The sequence below is a fragment of the Alosa pseudoharengus genome, unplaced genomic scaffold, assembly GCF_046254945.1.
Source record: "Alosa pseudoharengus isolate Yale_2024_CS ecotype anadromous, Long Island Sound unplaced genomic scaffold, YU_APseudo_1.1 YU_APseudo_1.1_scf_4, whole genome shotgun sequence".
Lineage (NCBI taxonomy): Eukaryota > Metazoa > Chordata > Actinopteri > Clupeiformes > Clupeidae > Alosa > Alosa pseudoharengus.
In genome coordinates this window covers 34173414-34194101 of record NW_027468774.1, presented here as the reverse complement: position 1 = coordinate 34194101, position 20688 = coordinate 34173414, and the positions used below count along the sequence as shown (strand labels likewise).

General features: G+C 42.8%; 2 protein-coding genes across 3 annotated transcripts in view; both read right to left on the bottom strand.

Moving 5' to 3' along the window:
* The window catches only part of col14a1a (collagen, type XIV, alpha 1a), an 80726-nt gene extending 77573 nt beyond the window's left edge, over positions 1-3153 (bottom strand). The window contains exon 1 of the mRNA XM_076265982.1: positions 3078-3153. Within this exon, the coding sequence (XP_076122097.1) occupies positions 3078-3120 (43 nt within the window). The 5' untranslated portion in view covers positions 3121-3153. The remainder of the gene's footprint in view (positions 1-3077) is intronic.
* A 6807-nt stretch (positions 3154-9960) lies between these two features.
* Positions 9961-20688, bottom strand: part of deptor (DEP domain containing MTOR-interacting protein) — a 39943-nt gene continuing 29215 nt past the window's right edge. For both annotated transcript variants that reach the window (XM_076265979.1, XM_076265978.1), the window contains 3 exons: positions 19392-19462; positions 17457-17561; positions 9961-14480 (listed from right to left, as the gene is read on the bottom strand). In XM_076265979.1, coding sequence (XP_076122094.1) covers positions 14352-14480; positions 17457-17561; positions 19392-19462 — 305 coding nt within the window. In that variant the 3' untranslated portion in view covers positions 9961-14351. The remainder of the gene's footprint in view (positions 14481-17456; positions 17562-19391; positions 19463-20688) is intronic.

Below are 20688 nucleotides of genomic sequence, written 5' to 3'. Positions count from 1 at the left end.
AGACAGTTGCGCTATCAACAATAAAAACATCCTGCATGTAGCACAATAGAAGAACCAGTTTTAATTTTCAGATTTATGCAATCAAAAAATGTATTCAGAGGAGAATAAAATATATACCCCAACATAAGGGTTTAACAACTGTGCAACTGAAGCTTTTCTTCTTCTAAGAAAGTCCTTTTAACAAGACAAAGCCTAAAAGATCAAAAGAGGTTCTCCTAAAGAACTCAATGCAGAAATGTTTTTTGGAGTACAAGGAGTAAAATATTGCAGGAAAGAGATCTGACTTAGTATCCCAAGACCATATCCAGACATGTACCTAGATGAAGGCTATAAAGGATTTGAATTTTATGGAGAGAAAGATAACTACTGAAAACGGTACCAAGCTCACCAACCTGAAATATGGCAGAAGATTTATATTCTTTGTTGAGCAACACACCTCCCCTCTCCGTGGGGAGTCCAATCCAAATTCAGTCAGTGCTTGGAAAAATAGTGTCTGTGTTTGTGCAGGACATCTCACGCAACTCCTCTGCACAAACAGCCTTTACATTTTGTCATATTACTTCTGGTCAGCTGCAACTTGTTACATAATCCTAGACGCCTGTTTGAGTGCCTAAGCTTATGCTCTGCGAGGGTCAATTTCAAGTGCAGCTTGAATGACGGAATCTTAATGAGAATCATTAAAGTATCACCATGCAAAACATCAGCAGTTACAAGGCCTACTGTAACAAATCATTGATCCAAATGTATTGGGAGTTGCTTGTTTATGATAAAAGTGAATTATGAGTTTATGAGTTCCAGATAGCACCAAGGCAACATGGGACAAGTTCAACAGCGCATCATCAGGACAAAGTGTACACTATCTAGATGGACAAGTGAGGCTGTGGAAACCTAGGCAGTGTGCAGGTAGCTACAGTATAACAGGATTTAACCTCAAATACCGCCTGAGCAAGGCCAGTGTATGTCATCTGAGTCGTTTATTCACTTCTACTTTGTGCATACAAAAAGCATAATCCCATTGATGTAGAAGCCCCACATTATTGTCCAAATGTGCCAGAAAACGGGATTTGACAACTGCTGCTCCATTCTGAATTCCACGGAAATAAAGCTTGTGGCACCCGGAGGATTCCCCAGGAAAAAAAACATCACTGTGCGTTTTCCTCTACCTTCCCTGCCCCTCCCTTTGCTTCTCCTCCAATTAGCACTGATGGGACATGAAAGAGCGTCACAGCAGTCTGCGTGTGACAAGCACTGACTTGTGACTTAAAAGATAGAAGTTAGCGTGCGGTTCTGCACTATCTCCACTGTACATTAGTGCAACGCTAGCAGGGCGAAAAAAGTCTTTGCACTTTGATGTGGCTTGGCGTCTTCCATTTGTGTGTCGGCAGATAGCACTTACTAAAACTCGGCCCTTTTATCAGCTCACTTCCGCTGCCTTACCTTACTGAAGCCTCCCTCACCCATTCAGACGCTTATCTCTTAAACTGACGCAGAAATCCCTCAAGGGGGAATTAAAATATTAATACAGTCTCTGGAGGCTGAGGGAAGGAAATGCGATAGAGCCTGACATGCCAACTGTCAGACGTCTTAGTCTCCTAGCCCTGAACTGACATGAAATACAACATGTTTCAAGAGTGGGAGACAAGACCCTACCCCCATCCACTGATACATTTCAATATTTCAATGCGCAGATTTATTCATTTGCGGTTAAACCATGTCTTATCAAGCATTAGGTTTAAATGAGACTAGGGATTGGGACATAATTTTTTTGTGTCAAGTATTGCTGTGTTTGAGGATATTTGTCTTTTTTCAATTTTGTTGACCTATTTTCTTTGTGTGGTCTGTTTCAAGATGTTGTTATTTTTCCATCCCTCTGAAATTATTTTTTAAACAATGCCATCTCAGAAATAGCCTCCATCAGCTGAGATGAGTTTTCTTGCATCGGCTTGTTACAAAGTGTTGTGAGAGACCTCCAGTCCTGACAGAAAAGGCTGGATGCCTGATTATTTCTGTCAGGAGCATTATATAAACAAATTCCAAAAACTCATTTGAATGCTAAAAAGGCACTTTTAGGCAGTCTTATTTACTTGCCTAATATTTGTGATAACATACAGGGACAGTTGAATTCTGAATACTAAGCGAATCCTGAAGAAAAAAACAAGTTATTGAGCTTTGTTTGAATTGTGCTTTGATATTGTACTAAATCCTCAGAAAGTGGCTAGCTCAGGTTATCTGCATTATTTAAAACATTGATAACTCCTGTCACAAGTTCAGATTTTAGATTGGCTATGCAAAAGCAAACAACCAAATCAGCAAAGCAGCTGCCAAGTCAAGACCTAAAGAAAGAGCCAGGAAACAGCACTGAAAATAAAAAATAAAAATTAACTTTGCTTAAGTTTACAATTGCGCAATGGGACTACCTGAGGTGGCCGGGTTTAAGCGGAGGGGCTGGAGGTTAAGTGCTGTGACAGAGAAGCCCTGCTCCACAAACAGCATGCACCTGCACCTGCCCGCGCAAACAGAGCCCCGTGGCCCTCGTCCAGACGACCCGCAGACCCACCCACTCCAGATGCTTCTGAAGCCGCCGTCGCTGAGCTCCTTTCCACTCGCAGGGGCCTGGAAGGAATGTAAGCTCCGTCCAAGCCGACCAACCAATTAAAGGTTTTTAAGTCTCCCTGAGGGATATTATTGTATGATCCCATAGGAGAACAGATTGTGTTGCTTTGTTTCCCTCCTTTGGAAGCACTGCAGTGCTGATCTAATCAGGACATCTAATTCCCTTGAATGCCCCAAATGAGAAACACTGTGATTGGACCCAACAAAATATTTCACCACAAAAAAAAAACCTGCCAAAATATCAGCTTCATTAATCAAGTGCAGATCAACCATCAGACTCAACCCTGGTTTAAACAAAGCAACAAAGAGAGCCATGCCTCAACCAAACATTTCAACTGTAGTGATGACACAAAGACCACAACACTCCTGTGAAACGGAAAAATACCAGCACAACCCATACAATGCTGGGACGAAAGCTGCACATCAGGAAACTATAGGGGGCAGAGTGAAAAAGAGCGCTATACCTTGACCCTGGGCAGGGCTGGGGGTACAGGCCAGCAGTGCCATGAAGACCAGCAGACACCAGCCCTCTGTCCTGAGTCTGACGCCCTGCATCCTGTCCTACGAGTGAGTGCCTGTGTGATGCTGCTGCCTGCACACCTAGAGAGACAGGAAGTCAGGGAGGAAGGGTGAGTTTGATCAAGCCACACACTAATCCTTGAAGGGGTGTGAGGGGATGGAGGAGGAGGGGTGCGGGGGTGCGGCGCGGTGGATGGGGGAGAGGTTGTCAGGAAGAGAAAAGAAGAGAGGAAGGGGGGAGGGGTATGCATTTTGTGTCAGGAACACACACACACACACAGACAGTGAACAAACAGCAAAGGACTTTGTTGCAAGATGATAGACAGTTGCTGATGAGTACTTCCTCAGCTCCATTGTCAGGTTTGAGAACAACCACAAGGACCTCTCCTCTCCTGGCTGTCACTTCATCACTGATTTTCCCTAGCCCTTCACTGATGGATGTGGCAGCTGCTAGCCTGAGTCTAGTTTCTGAATGAGAAGTGAACGTAAGGGTATGAGACTGACTGTTGAAAAGTTTATGTGATTGGCAAGAGTTCATTCACAAAGTGGCTGATCTCCAAAATGTGGTGAAATTATTTCTTACTTCTTTAAAACTGAGACTTGGGCTATGTTAGGATTATTTATATTTTTCTGGTGCTACAGAGAAACATTTTTGATAATATGTGAAACACTTTTTTTCAGTGAACGGTTTACTTTTGCAAAAGACTTGAGACACTTTCGAATCAAAATTAAACTGATGGCAAAATAATCAACTTCATGCAGATAAAGTTTATCTTTCATCGCAGGACTTCGGACACTATGTTCATTCAATTTAAACACAAAATAAGACGGGTCTTCATCAACGTTAGATAATAATTTAATGCCATCACAGCTGCAATGTGATTTATTTTCGATTCCTTTATGTTTAAACGGTGTATTATATGTCCAACAGTCAGAGTCTAATTCAGTTTTCTGAGAGTGCACCGGTCACATCCTGAGGTCACATTATTTTATCACAGTTGGATGGCGTTGCTGTCTGGTAGACTAAGTGGTGATGAGTTCGTTATGCCACTTTCTAATCTCCCACTTTGTAATATCTGACTCATTAATAATTTATGCAAATGAAAGAAATCTGCACACTACCTGTTCAGTCATTAATTTCAATATGTCCTTGGTTTTCCCAGTGGATAATAACAACGCCGAGTCTTTTGAAGCACGCTCTTCCACACGCCCTTACTCTGTCCAGTTCTAAGATCCAAGTGGGTGCTCCGTCCTTTGCTATTCACCCATCCCCTTCAGAGTGCTCAGTTCATCCTCACACCGGTTAGGAGGAGGGGAAACTCAACCAATTATAACATAGGGCTCAACTCCGAAGAAATTCTAAAACCCTTACAGACATTCCGGAACTAAAGACGTTTAGTAGACCACCTGACCTTACTTGACGAGAAAAGGTATTTCCATTTTGCTCGCTTATTTGGTTAGTGGATTGGCATTCCTCCCGAACTGACTTCCTGCGAGCGAATGCAGCGCCTCTCTCCATGGCACCTGCATTGTGGGTGCACTTACGAATCGAGCGCATGCACGCGCACATCTCTTCAAATAGCTCGATACTGTTCTCAAAAGCGACATGCGACAGCAATACAATGGTTATGATGATTTTTTTTTTTTAAATGCATCCATTATTTTACAATATCATTTAGGCTACCTATGGTTATTTACAATATTACATTTACAATAGGGTTATGTTTACAATATCACTGTACTTACAAATGCCAGTTAGAAATAGTTCTCTGAAAGAGTTATTTTGTATTTTTAGTGGAACAGGTAGGCTACAGGTAAAGTTTATGCTTTGGAGTTAAACCTTTTACTGCTGGTGAAAATTGGTTGGTGGGGATTGGGGCAGTTGGGTGTTGGGTAGGTCATTTTACATCAGATGAGATAGAAGTCTGAAGAGGTCTGCCATTTTCTACAGGGTCCTGCACCCTACTGAAAGGTCCAGAGAGTCCACAGAGATCGACATCATTCATTTATGTGGCTGCATGGCTTTAAACCTTGGGCTGGGTTCATTTCTGAATGTCTGTGGCAGTATAATTCTTATCTTTCATTCAATTTTTCAACTAGAGCAATGAAATTCGTCCCTTCTGCTACAACATAGGCTACAATACACCCTTGTCTGGGTTTGTTACGGAAATTATCTTCCCCTGCAAAGAAAAAAATATTTATTCTTCAGACAAGAAGAGAGAGAGAGAGAGAGAGAGAGAGAGTAAACTTTGTCATGGTATCTGAATTCATGTTGCCCTTGCTTTACCTCAGAAATTCAAACTTTTGCCAGGTAAGGTGAAAGGTAAGATCAAGAAATTACTAAAGGTGATCTGACCAATCAAACTCAAAGTCTTTGTTCATCTAGATATGTGGTAGGGGCACACAATGAAAATATATCATAGATGTATTGTATACATAGACATAACAATGTACTGTTGCCCGGTCAAATAACAAAAACAGCCCATATAAGAACCTGGTGAGGAGAATGTTCCTTGGAGTTCTGTGTTTAGCTGTGGTCTTTGTTCTGTGGCACTGGGAATGCAGTGGGCTATTTGTAATCCTGCATAATGCAACATTCTCCACTGGCACAAATGCCCAATTTTAATTAGCTTAGAGACACATTGATAGGCCATGATAGGCCAATTTGCCACTTTTTGATTTGTGTTTAATTAGCAAACAGTTTTGGATCACATTCAAATGAATTTTGATTGAATACGGTCATGTGAAGAATAGCTTAACACAACTGTTGTTTACTAGCCTCTGGGCTGTTTACTATGTTGTTTTGTAGTTCAGGTCAGCTTTTGATTATTAAAGTAAAGCTTTCACAATACTTTATTGCCAAAGAAATCCCCAGAAAATGTCAGTCAATTTATTAGCAAACTGGTCTGCTGTATACTATTGAAAGGTGTTTGCATGTTTTTTTAGGTATAGCTCCCTCGTTTTAGGGCCAAAACTTCATAATCCTTCTTAAAACTGTCATTTGAAATGATTTCTGTGTAATTGATTATATATACACTTATCCCCACAGAGCCCCAAACTCTTGCAGCACGAATACCACTGACCAGAGGTGTCTGAAAACCCTCAGGGATGTTCTTTGATGGGCTGAGAAACTGCCTCCACCCCCTGCCCACAACTGTGACTCAGCACTCTTCGGGTCCGATAGCCCCCATGAATAAATGCATTAATGTCTCCGGGTGACTCTGAGCTGCTCTTGAGTTCGCACACAGAGATCACCTTCTCTTCTGCAGCCTCTGCAGGATTTGGAAAGGAATCACAACAGGCTGGGATGTGGTTTTATGCTCAGACTTTTACGGGTCCATATTTGAATGGGCAAAATTTATATTCCAAAGATAACAGCTAAACAAGTTTAATAAGCTACACAACCTGCCTCTTCAATTAACAATTATCAAACCGTGAAATAGAATATAATATCTTAATTACATGTAAAAGTTATTAATTTTTGTAATGACATACTTGAAGGTTTCACTGTTTCTAATAACACAGCAACCCAAACATCACAACATGAAAACAGTTTTACTTCCCATAGGTAACATTTGAGATTTTTTTGCATTATGCACATTGTTCATTATGGCTTACCTATTGCATCTAGTTATTCATCCAAAGACTGAGCAATGCTTCCTGATATTGCCCTGCAGAATGAAAGTTTGATACACCTGTTGTTCATATATTACTTCCTCCTTTCAAAGATGAAATCTCCTTTGGCCACGTTCCACAAGCTGAGGTCAGCAGTGTAGATTTCCTGAAGTCCCTGTCCCTTACCACTCATTATATCCTGTGAGAGAGTCACCTCTCAGTGGCTGGAGGCTCTCAGAACGACCCCCCTCCTCTCAGCTTTGCCTGTGAGGAGACAGCTGTTTCTGGGTAGGAGGACCAGGGCCGAGCCTCAGAACTCACCCTTCCCCATGCATTACTCTCGGACTAAATGACGGATCTTCCGCTAATCACAGTTGGGCTCCCCACTTCAGACACGGAAGGAACCTGACATTAGTCATAGTCTTCTAATTAGGCAATGGACTTCAGTTGTGGGGGATCTCAGGCGTCCTGTATTTCTGTCACTATAAATTCTTATGGATGCAAAGTACTGAAAAAATAAACCACTGAAAATGAAAACACGTTTAGGCTATACACAAGAGTGCTGGACAAACAAGTGTGTGTGTGTGTGTGTGTGTGTGTGCGCGGCGTGCATATCCGCCTCTCTACGGTCTTCTAATAGATTTCACCTCAACTGGGCTACAGGGCTTTAAAAGAAACAGATAACCCAAAAGCAGTCTTTTGGAAATAGGTGTCATAATAGGGTGTTTAAATAGGGTCATGTCCGTAAAAAGGGTCACCACCTTTAGACCTAATACATCTGTCCCACGTCACCTACTTGAACTCTAACTATGGGGAGCCCACAGAAACAATTCACACAGCATTTGATAATTCTCTGTTTATGTTGTGTTGGTTTAATTTACTGACCTAGAAACCATACAGAGTTTCCCTCTGAATGCTTTATTCATTTTAGAGACATGATTACTCATTTGCAAATTAAGGTCACCTGAACAAAAACAGGAGGTCATTTCAAAAGAATGACTCAGTTCCATTACATTTCCAGTCTTCCTTGTCAAATTACCATCTTTTCCACATTTTGCATCCTAATCAGCTCCATTTTTGCATCTGCCATTCTTCTACAATTTAAAACATTTGTGGGCCAAAACAAAACTCTCTCTCTGACAACATACCCTCATTTCCGGGCTTGTGTGTTTGCCTTCTGAGGGACATGCTTCAGGGCCTTGTTGGGGGAGTGCTGACATCTGATAAGACCAATCCATCACTTGTCACCAAGTACCTGAGACCCCTTTGTGTAGTGATATGTCTGCGGTGCTGTCTGGCAGAACAAAAGCCTGCTGTCTCTGATTGGATCTCTCACCGTATTGTTGAGTTCAGCCATCTAGAGACTGTGAATTCGAGTGCAGGTATTTTCGCATATCTAGATCGGAATAATTGTGAGAGTATAACTTTCATAACTTAGTTTGCTGAATGTACTCCGATAATGTCAGATGTACTTAGATAGAATTCACTGCATTACAATTTTTTAGAGATTTTTTTATATGAAAATATCTTTAAAAAAATAGGTAAATCTCACTGGAACTTCTTGGACATTTTTCCCACAGACTTAATATAGTTATATAAAAAAAAAATCACATCAAACCACTCTGTATCACAGTACTGTCTTGAGACATATGAATAATGAATGTCACTTCTGAAATCCTCCTCTGTGTGTACAGAGTCTATTGGGTAAAAGGAACATACTCTGGCATTTGCCTTTGTGTTGTTAGACTGTAAGTACTGGTGTCATAAACGTCCAAACGATCATTTTCACAAACCATTTTCCTTTTATAATGCACTTGTTGGTAGAGAGAACTTCAACTCCAGGTGTAGCGCATAATGAACATGCATCTGGATAAAAGTTTCTTGTTAAAGTTACATAAATTGCTTGTACTTGGACAAAAAGTGGGTCTATGCTTTTAGGCCCTATATTTTTCCACAGGGGTGCACAGGAAAGTCCAGGAATCCCTTTTACAAAAGCCATTCAAGCACTCAGGAGCACTAGCTTCTACTGTGTTGTGTAATAAACTCCATGCTGTTTTTACTTTATGGTGTGTGCATCCACCCGATGTGTATTTTAAGCAAATGCTCTGTTCCGATCTGTCAGTCATCCACATCTGTGCACAACGTTTTAATCTAATCTATTTAGATCACCAGATTCATACTAGTCGTCACTTGATCTGCATTGAGATATGGAAGTCCTATACAACGTTTAAAGGATCACACATCATGCTTCAATAAATGTTTAAATTTATCTAATGTAAAGGTTACATGGAAAAATGTAAAATGGCATATAGGGGCCCTGTCAGAAATGGCACGCCAGTCTGAAGGGAACCTGATGTTTGAGTCAGCCAAGTGCTGTGCTATCCTGCCCTCTTGTGGACATAGTCGAAATTGGGAACACACAGTAGCAAATTCTCTGAGGCACCCGAATACACGCAAAACAAGAAGCAAACATTTACTTTACACATTATTCGGTGTGTTGTATTTGTGTTTTGCATTGTCTTTACTTTTACTTTTCCATTATTGTTGTTAGATTTGTTTTCTCTTTATTACCAACAAACCCCTCCCTCCCTCACTGTCCTACAGCATACACAGTGTCTGTGGTGGGTACGCAACATCATCAAGGACCCAACATGTCCCAGTGATGGACTGTCTTTCCTCCTTCCAACAGGGAGACGCTACACAGGAGCCTTAGGTCTCGCACTAGTAATGACCGTTGTTGGACCCCACCACCATATGCTTGGTGAACACGCAGACCCAGCATTAGCCTCCCTACCCCACTCCAACCTCCACAGCCATGGAGCACTTCACTCTCCCTTTACACCATGACCCTTATGGACTGTGTCTGTCTATCTCTGTTTGCACATGCCATTTAATATGTATTTGATTTATCACTTATTTATATAGAGTAGGCTACCCTGTAAATACTGTCTCAAAACAACTTAATCTATTAACATTACTGCATTTCATTTTTTACTGGTATTTTACTTGTGTACTAGTGACAATAAAGTTGAATCTATAACCTAGTAACCCTAATAGCCTTGATAAACCCACGTATCATCCACTGGTACTGCTATCATAGCACATGGCTGCAATTTATGATGTCTCATACCAGACTACTCTGTTAGTCAGTGAATGATACTCTGGTGTAACTTCAGTTCAATTTATTCATGGGAGAAAAACGATTCAACAGAGAATGTTTCATAAATCTGTTTATGAACAAACAATAAAACATGGCAAAGAGCTGCACTGCAAGACAGATGTGGCACAGGAGAGTGTTAAATCAGCTCTGTGCTCTCTGCCACTTACAAACCACACTGATACGTACTGTGGTGCTCTGGGTCTCACCGCCCAATCACCCCCAGCCTTCTCAGAGCCAAAGCTAGTCATCCTTCCTCAAGAGGCGGATCAATCATGGCAGGTTTGTAGCTGTATGACTTACGGATTACGGTGTTCTGTGTCGGGGGAAAGCAGACACCGATTGTCAGATATTGTAATGACTGGTTTGAATATCTGGTTTAAAGATTGGCAAGGGTTTCTCATGCATTTTTTTACATGAAAACATACAAGCAAAATAGCTGACCCCTGCTTGGGATCATTGTTGTTATGCAATTAGAGAAACATCTTGTGCTTGTGTCATCTAACATGTTGCAAGTCTTTTGGATATCACTGACAAAATGTGGAACTTTTGCCAAATAATATATTTTTAGTGAAGAGGTAGCCACCAATGATGAAATATATACTCAAAAGCGTGAACTTTGTCATACGTTGGAGAGCTGAAAAGGGCAATTTCTCAACAGGGATAGGAAGAGCCATTCTGAGGCTTCATGATACTACCTCTGCATTTTTAACTCATGAGGTGAGGGCACTTTCACAACATACATCAGGTTGTGTAGATGAGGACTGAACGAAGTAAGCGAAAAACAAAACATCAACATCCTCACAGATGGCAACTAGACAACATGTGAAAGAGTGTCACAGTCCACTACTGTATATGACACAAGTGACAGCCACACATTTACAGATGTTGCTCATGAATTTTGTAGCAAGCACATATCAAACACATAGTGTTTCTGTTTTCCTTTTGTAATCATCATGTATACTTTAACATATTTGGACCATATCACACACTTCTCCAAAAAGGTTAAAACAGTCTTTTAAGATGTTTTTTTTCCTTAACAGCATTATACTGTTGGGTTAGCTTATGAATGAAGACTGCTAATAAGACTGCTTTCTTATGTAAATACAGTAGCTACGGATTTGTATTTTCTGCATCCATTTAAAATAGCACAATATTCTATATTAATATCCCACTTAAGGTGTTGATATACAGACTGATGTACTACATAGTCATAAGGTTATAACTACATCTTTGCAGTTCTCTGCTTTAATAGATGTAACCAAAGGTTACTTAAAAGGGCAACAAGGAGGTGTAGATGTTTACTACACAGTAACCTTCTAAATGTTCCTATGCCACCAATCTACAGGACTATACAAGTATTTGCTTAAATATTGTTTTGGCAAAATGGTGAGTTACAGTACAGGAAAGTCTTTTCATGGACCATGAATGACGTTTTTAAAGCACTACATTCACAAATGAGAAATGCTTCTGGACAATAAAGAAAACACCACCGAGAAAACCGGTATATCTGTTGTGCATCAGTTGTTTGATAAAGCCATGATGCATACAGGCATATGGTTAAATGCTGGAATACTAATGATTAGAATAATGGTTGATCTATACAGCGTTTAATGCTTTCTGGAGTGTGTCAACAGTATTCCCTTCGAAGAGTTGATTTTTTCAATTGACAGTAATTGCCATTTGTGATTTTAAGTGGAATGAGCGATCTATTTTACACTTAGTACTGTGAATATAGGCACAATACCGTTATGCATCCAGTTCAAAAACACTGGATATATATAGATATTATCAGCAGAACATTTCTCCTTTTAATTGAATGATAGTAGAATGTTATTACATTGTAGATAGTAGAATGCTATTCTTGTATTCTGCATCTCCTGGAATGGTTTTCACAACCAGGCATGGACATGTCTCATCACAATGCCAAGCTGAACCAACTGCCAGCTGCAGCTTCAGCCACAACAATCAGATGACCAATAGCAGCAATATTTACACAAATGTGTTGGGAGTGAAACCTGATGGCTTTGGCATTGCTGGTTATGAAAGCTGCGGTACAGTAAATTCACCTCTTCACAGAGTATTAGCAGATCGAAAAGGAGGACAGTTTAAGGGGAGAGGTTCAGTTTGACAGTTTGAAAGTGGCACAGTGGTGTTCTCTGCTCATGGAGGTCAGGTTCATATCCCAGTGTTTCTATCTGTGGTCTTCCTGTGGCCATCTGGGCAACCCAAAGACTGGCAACGTTAAACAGGCCACAGTTGTGAATGAGTGCTGTATGTGTAACTAAGTGCATGCATGTATAAGTGCTTGACCTGCAAGAGACCGGTGCCCAGTGCCGAGGCTGTTTCCACATAGTGTCTATCACAGGCCATGATACACGCCCCGTCCAACAAACAATAACTTGGACTAACTGCAGGAGGTTAGAAAGAGACGAGTGATGGTTACAGTATAAAGGCCCTGTAAAAGAGTTACCTCTCAGTGATGTCAATTCTGTAACTGCATCATCTATTATGAAACTACACTGAGTTTTCAGTAGACAGATTTGTGAAATAGCTGAGTAGAAGACTGGTAACTGAGTATGGTGTCATTGGATATATTGTATAAGAAAGTACTGGTATCTTACAACATGTGATCAGACGACTCATTTGATTGTCACAAAGCAGTATTTTCAAAACCTTTGCCTTTGGCAATCAATACCCTTGATAGTGGCAATCCTGGTGGTAGTGTGCTAACAGCGACGACACACTGCATTATCACTGCTGTCCAAGCCTGAGAGCCTCCCATCCACACTGCATGGTGTCAGTATAGAGCTTTGTTCAATGAACTTTGTATGCAGTGTTTACCAGACCAATAGCAATGGTGTACCTTCAACATTTCCGTAACTGCTCTTGCCAAATCCTTCAATTGTGCGCCTGAACCAGTACCAGTTCTCCTGTTCTGTTGTGGCTTTTCCCCTAGTTGTGGATTCTACAAATGAAACCACCGATACAGCGGTCCAGGGCCCAGTTTCCCGAAAGCATCTTAAGCCTAAGTGCATCGTAAAGTCCCTCTTACGAACGTCTTAAGATTTGCAGACTGTTTCCCGAAACCATCGTAGCTTAAGAACGTCGTGAAAACACTCGTAGATCTACGAGTGCTCCAGAGTTCTCGTTATCGGCTAAGATCGTCTTAACAGTACTTCTTACTGTCACCAACAGGACATACAGAGGAATTACAACTTAGAATAATCCAACTTACGTTCCTATTATTTATTGTGTTTACCTGATGAATCAGATTTTAGCGTGCAAAATAGTATAGCCTACATTTAATGGTCATAATAATGTGATGAAAAGCGGACAAAAATGCAATCCAGTTATGAAACGAGACGTTGCCAGAAGAGTTTGCCATTATCTTTGCTAAGTGAAGGCTATAATCTATTAGGCCTATGAGGTAAAAGCAGAAAGGAACATGTGGTTTAGTCTGTACTGCATCAAAATCTAAGCCTACACATTTCCTCACATTCTTAATCGACTTCTTTCTTATCTTCAAACGTGTTCTTAAGTGACACCGCGAAAAATTATTGCATGGTGCAACAATCTAATCTTAAATAATTACAATTATTTATGTCTGTGTGTGGTATACTGTATAACCTAGCCTACTTGGGATGCTTACATGCAGATGTCAAAGTGTTTCTATTTTTGTATTGACGTGAATTAATGTGTAGATCCGAAGTTTGAATGGTAGGCCTATAGCTGTGATGTCACCTGACATCACCATCAAATTAGAGGATATTTCAGAACTATTAACATGGACAGCTCCCCTTAAGAGCATCTTAAGAGCAGTGCACGCGCGTTCACGCTACGAGCATATTCGGGAAACAGTCGGAAAAACCAAACGAACGATCGTAAGATGAATCGTAGAAAACCCTCTTAAGAGCGTGTCTCTGTCGTTATCGGGAAACTGGGCCCAGGTGATGAGATGTTGCTGAAATTGACTGATGGGGTTTATAACGACATGTGGTCAGCAGCACTGTCCCAAACGACACTGACGTCCGTTGGAATCGAAATATACAAAATGGTTGGTGTCCTTCTGAGGAATTAGGAAGCCTTGAGTGTCCAGGGACAAAGGCTCTCCTTGGGCATGTTCCTGTGTTCAGTGCAGAGGGGTTTAAATGAGTGTCACACACAAATAATGTGTCCTCTCTACACTGAGGAGAGCCAGTCAGCTTTCATCTCCCCTCAATCTCATATCAGGCCCTCAGCCTGAGGAAGAGGAATGAGGAGCTGCAGACACAAGAGGGAGGAGGTGAGGAGGAGGAGGAGGAGTGGGAGGAGGAGGAGGAGGGTGTCTGTCAGGAGACCAGCGGGACACAGACAGACACAGACAGACACCAGTCTTGCTTCACTCTGGGGGGTGGTGTTGCTCTGGCTACGGGCTCTGCTGAGAGGCGTAAGGGTGGTCAGCCAATCAGAAGTTCAGGTCCTCCATCACCTCCATGACGATGGTCCTCGGCCCGGTCAGGATGAGGTTGCTGACAGTTCGGTAGTCCAGAGAGAGGACGTTCAGGCCATTCACAGACACCACAAAGTGACGGACCTGTGGAGGAACAGAGTATAAGTATAAGTATATATACTCTTTTGATCCCGTGAGGGAAATTTGGTCTCTGCATTTATCCCAATCCGTGAATTAGTGAAACACACTCAGCACACAGTGAACACACAGTGAGGTGAAGCACACACTAATCCCGCTAACCAGTAGGCCCTGGCTGCCCCATAAGAGAGAAGGGGCAGAGACTTCAACATCATAAAGCACGCAGGACTTCTAAACAATTTATCAGTAAAGGGTACATGCTTCTCTATCAGTACAGAAGGACAGGAGAACTGTTTTCATTTCAAACCTATTTTTCAAACATTGTTACTATTTTGCTTATTTTTGGAGTACACTGTGATCCACCACCAAGTCTTAGATAGAAATATTTGTTTTGCTTATATTTGTTAAGGTTAAACAACACAAAGGATGAAGCAAGATATACTGTGTTGTATGCAAATCTCAGATATCCAACAAAACCACCAAAGATTACATAAGTTCAAACAAGGCCCCATCATGCCACATATATGAAGGCAATCTCAAAAAGCTGGCGCTGAGAGAATTCCAAACGCTCCTGGTGATTACATTCAAATTCTTGCCTCCAATATAAATGCTATTCTTGGCCTGTGCCCAAAGGTCTCAGTAACAGAGGTGATGACACTGTGCAAAGGAGAGAGAGAGAGAGAGAGAGAATGAGAGATTTATTTTCCCCTCTGAATCCGATATCTTCCCTCGCTCCCATCTCTGCTGGCTGCCGAGCCGAAACAGTCTGGAGCACAACTGCTAAGACAACACGGGAGACACGCGAGCCGCCCGCAGCGCTGCTGGGGCTGGAGGTGTTGCTCTGTCCAGCCCACCTGGCGCGCAGGGTCAGGGCTGATTGCTGGGGCTGTTTTCTCAGCCAGCAGGGCAGAGGCGCAGGATTACATTACAGTCACTACTGACCTCCTGCGCCTGTAAACTACAGCGTTGGCTCGGCTCTCAGCGCCATCACTTAGCAGAGCCGCACTGTGCTGACCGGCAAACTGTAAAACCACAGCTGTTGCTTTCCAACATCCTCACGTTTTAATATTCCGCCAGGACTTCACACATTTTGTACTATGAACATAATCTTTTTTATAAAAATGTGCTTTGTTTTCATTTGACTTTACCATTTACCATTTCAGTGGTCGGCCCTAATTCTGTGCTCAAACTGCTAATACACTAGGTCATTTCATTGTTGATGATGATTTAAATAATTGCCCCACCCTGCTACCAGCTGCCCCAGCTGAATCTGAGGGGGAAATGATAGAAGCGTGCCTGAGTGGAACAGCTGTCATCCTTTACATTATATGTCTCTCAGCACAGTGGCTTCATAATGATCTCAGTGCAGACAACAGCCTGCTAAACAGCCGCTTTCCTTTGCTCTGTGGACAGCACTGGGCACGTCAAATATTCCCACCGCAGGCCTTTGGCACTTTGGACAGAGTTCAATATCCTTCACAACAGGAAAGCGGCGTCACATTGCTTAGATCCACGAAGGCGAGGACAGGACACACTGTGCCATTGCAGAGGAATAGGAACAGAACGATTTAGAAACGTAGGAACATTTTACATAATTCTGCAGGTGGTGTGTGTGCACGCTCAATTCAGAATGAGATTTGTGCCCCGCAAAAGATCACCGTGGTGCGCTAGCACGCTCATTTCCTGTCTGCAGTGCCAGTGCTGAGGGGTCATGGGGAGGATAGCATTCATTATTGAAGTCTGTGCGTGCTGTGCATACATAGCCGCTCATTACCGCCCACCACCAGCAGAGGGAGCAGCAGGATACACGCTCGCCCTCTCTCTCGCTCTTCTCTCCATCTGCTCTCTCTCTCTCTCTCTCTCTCTCTTCCTGTCTCTCTGCTTTCCTCTCTTCATCAGCTCTCTCTCTCTCTCTTTCTCTCCCTCTTACTCACACACACACACACACACATACACACACACACACGTATCAGCTGGCAGTGTCTTTAAATAGCAGAAGCATGTTTTTCCCCCTTTGAGCAGAGCAGAGCAGAGCAGAGTATAGGAGGAGAGGAGAGGAGAGGCAGCAGGTTTGAAGGCAGCCATCAGTGGGGCTTATGTAAGGCAGATTCATAAACAGAGGTGGAGGTGGGGGGATGGGCAGTGGACACCATTACATAAGACCAGTGGCCCGTTATGGTCATCAGCTGTCATCAGCTGTGGCCTACTCTGTCAAGCTGACACTGAAACAGGTCATTCTTAAGAGAGGGGATGAGGACCACACATAGTCTCAATCTCCCTTGCCGTTACTCTCCGGCTCCCCCCCCCTTTCACACACGCTTAGGCACGCATGCATGCACGCACACACACACTCTCTTTCTCTCTCTCTCTGTCTGATGACACACACACACATATACACACATACACACACACACACACACACACACACTTACGTACCAACATGCACACACACACACACACACACACACACACTCACACAAACTCTTCCTCTCTTTCTATCTCATAGACACACACACACACACACACACACACACACACAGAAAAGTATCTCACTATGACACAAGAGCTGCTTGTTTTGCTTATTACAGCTGCACCCTTGAGTGACAGCGCCTCACTCTAGTTTCCAATCCACAGTAAACAACCGGTCAGCAGCACATGACACAATGTAACGTCTAAGGAACAGAGAGGACCCCAAAAAAGGGGAATTGACCCATTATTCATCAGGACCAATAGCCCACAACTTCCTCAACTCCAACACGTGTGTTTGGGGTCTGTTATGTTCCAAACACTTTCAAAGCACTTTCAGTATGTAATGTATCTATTTATTCATACATTTATTTGACACACCTTCATCCACACAAGCACACACAAGACTACATCACAAGCAAATGACATTCAAATTCAGTGTTCAGCGTTTGTGTATTTCCAGTTGTAATGTCCAGTTATGTTGCTTTTGGGTCGAGTGTGTGAAAATCTCAGTACCTTCATGCCGGCAGCGGCGGCCGGCCCACCGGGGTCCACAGCCTGGATGTGGCAGGGCTTACTGCCCCGCACCACGAAGCCCCAGCCCACAGCATCCCCCACTATCTGCAGGGCACAACCAGATCACAGCAGCAGGTTAAACACACAGAGACTTTTAGGTGATCTAGAACACAGCAGCAGGTTAAACACACAGACACACACAGACTTTCAGGTGATCTAGAACACAGCAGCAGGTTAAACACACAGACACACACAGACTTTCAGGTGATCTAGAACAGTGGTTCTTAAACTGGGGGTCGCCAAAAGTTTTGCATTCTGGATTAAAGATTTTTTTTCTCTAAAGGTTTTTAGTCAAAGGCTGCCATTGACATAATGCCTTTGGTGTTTACACAGCCTACCTATGAGGGAAGACATTTTCTGCCTTTGCTTACAATGCCCATCTCGCAACATTTCGAGACCAAATTCCGCCAATTAGAGAGAAGGGGACGCGAGACTTGGCCCATGTTTTTTGGGGGGTTGCCAGACAAAAATTTTTAAGAACCATTGATCTAGAACACAGCAGCAGGTTAAACACACAAACACACACAGGCTTTCAGATGAGCATGGTGTTCAAAAAGAGAACTCTAAAGTTACAAGGCACTCTGGTACACAGTGATTAAATTACAACATAACACAAACCACATAACACAAACAACAGTAGGGGAAAAATCAAATTATGTTATTTCATAAGAGGAAATGTTCTTCAAACTGGCGAGAGTCATGGATGGTTATGCAACAGTCCGTCTCCACATTAAACTAAACATTTAAACATTTCCCAAGACAACAACTCCTCTCTGGCGAGGCCTTAATCTCATTACAGCTGGGCGCTACCTCGGGACAAACACTGAATTCTGTCCTACAGTATGTGTCTGACTACCGTATTGTTTCCTAATTCACATCTCTGTGATTAGCGTCCTCTCGCCCACGCTCTGGTGTCCGGTCACTGCACGCTGCTCAAGGGTCTCAGTGACCTGGCCTCTGTCCACCCAGCGACACTGCAGTTGTCCTCAGTGCCATCATTAATTGCTTACTAGTAATAGGTATGGTACAACCATGGGCTCTTGGCCAATCTGGGCACTATCTGGACGACATCCAGAGTCGGTGTTTGCAAGTGCCCTCCCAGCACATCAATTAAGGCCACTGGGAATCAGATGCCACATAACTTAGATACGGAAAACTACTGGCTTGCTCGCTAGGCCTCTCACTATAACCATTGAAAATCTCCACTAAAAACCACCATTTCACAATCGAGCGCCTCTAAATAGTTCAGTATCTATACTTCTAACCAGAGTCGCCATCACACTAGCTTTTTGAGGATTGCTACTGCATCTAAAAATGCACTCTGAAAAATTACACTCTGAAAATATGTACAGTATTTTTTTTCTTTGCTTCTGCCTGCCTCTCTGTGCAAGCAAGGAACATGTTGTTTACATGAAAACTTACATGAGTAAACTGAAAAGGGGAAAAAATCAACAGGAAGTGGCTCTGGTCTATTTTCAGCTGGCAATTCGTACTTATCCGTTAAATTATTCACCAGAAGCCGAAAGCTGAGATATGTGGTTAAGAGTCTTCATATGTATGTGTGTGTGTGTACATGCATGTGTATGTGCGTGACTGTGAGGCAATGTGAGTTTGAAGTAGCACACCCGATGTGGGCATGTGTGCTAAGGCATGTTACTGTGTGTGTGTGGATGCATGTGTGTGATCGTCTGCACGCCTGTACATATATGTATGTGTGAGTGCATGTGTGTGTCTCAAAAGAAAAGCCTGTGTGTGTGTGTTTGTGTATGTATGTATGTATGTATGTATGTATGTGTGTGTGTGTGTGTGTGTGTGTTTCTGTATGTAAGTGTATGTGTGTGTGTTTGTGTGTGTGTAGAGAGCGAGGAGACCCACTGTGAATGTCTTCTTTATGTATGGCCCTCCAGGGGTTTGCAGCTCCTCTGGGTTCACTTGTCTTTTCAGTACTGCAAGGAAAGAGACCATAGATGTGAGTGACTGCACATGCACATAAACACACACACACACACACACACACACACACACACACACACACACACACACACACAATATACATCAGCCTTGCTAAGGGCCAACACAGATACAGTCACAGTCACACTACTATGCATTCATACAATTCAACTGAGTCACGCGCCAAAGCTCCCCTTCCAGACTGCAACTACTGTAAACAGCACACTGTTTGCGTTTACGGGAATGCTGCCACACCGTGACCATAAGGAATATCTCTGAATGAGGACCCCCCCCGCCCCCACACCCACCCCCGACAAACACTCCCATTGGCCTCACATGCCATATGAAATGCCTTCTGGACAAGCTACGCTCCAAAATACAGATCTGATCAGCACCAAGTGAGGATCACTACACCTAGATGTGTGTTGTGTCATTGGTTGTGTGTTTCTTGATAACTGGCTGCAACTTAATTTCCCCCTGTGGGATAATACATTTGACTTGACTTGAGAGAGAGAGAGAGAGAGAGAGAGAGAGAGAGATAGAGAGAGAGATAGGGAGGTGTCTCCGCTAATCTGATCAGGGAATATGTGGCCTGAACTGATATGCTAAAGTAGCAGGAACTATTTATTACCTAGGACTTTGTGCTTAATCAAAATGGGGTTTTCTAAGCTGTAGAAAGAAAGCGGAAGAGAAAGAAGACTCATGCTTTCTTCTCCATACTTTTGAGCTAAATGGGGAAGAGGCAAGCGGTCAGTCCTGACCTCTGATCTGACCGTGTCAGTCACTCAAAGCCATGAAGTCTGACGATGTTTATCTATTTATGCACACTGTTGTGTGTGTGTGTGTGTGTGTGTGTGTGTGTGTGTGTACTGTATGTGTGTGTGTGTGTGTGTGTGTGTATGTGTGTGTGTGTATGATGCAGAGTTGTGGTGCTGTTTCCTCTTTGGTATGACTGAAGCTTTAACAGATAGCACAGCTACTTGGTTTAGCTTCAGTGCCAAAGGAGCCTGAAAGGGCAGAAAAGCATGACTAAGACAATTTACAGTCTTGTTATCAGATGTGCCTGTGTCAATGGAAAAGGCTGTAAATGAAGGGCGGGAGGACAACCCTGTAACCTCACTGTGAAAAATCATCACCATCACCACCACTACCAACAACCAAAGTTCACTTACACCAGTGGTCCCCAAACTACGGCCCGCGGGCCGGATACGGCCCGCCACCT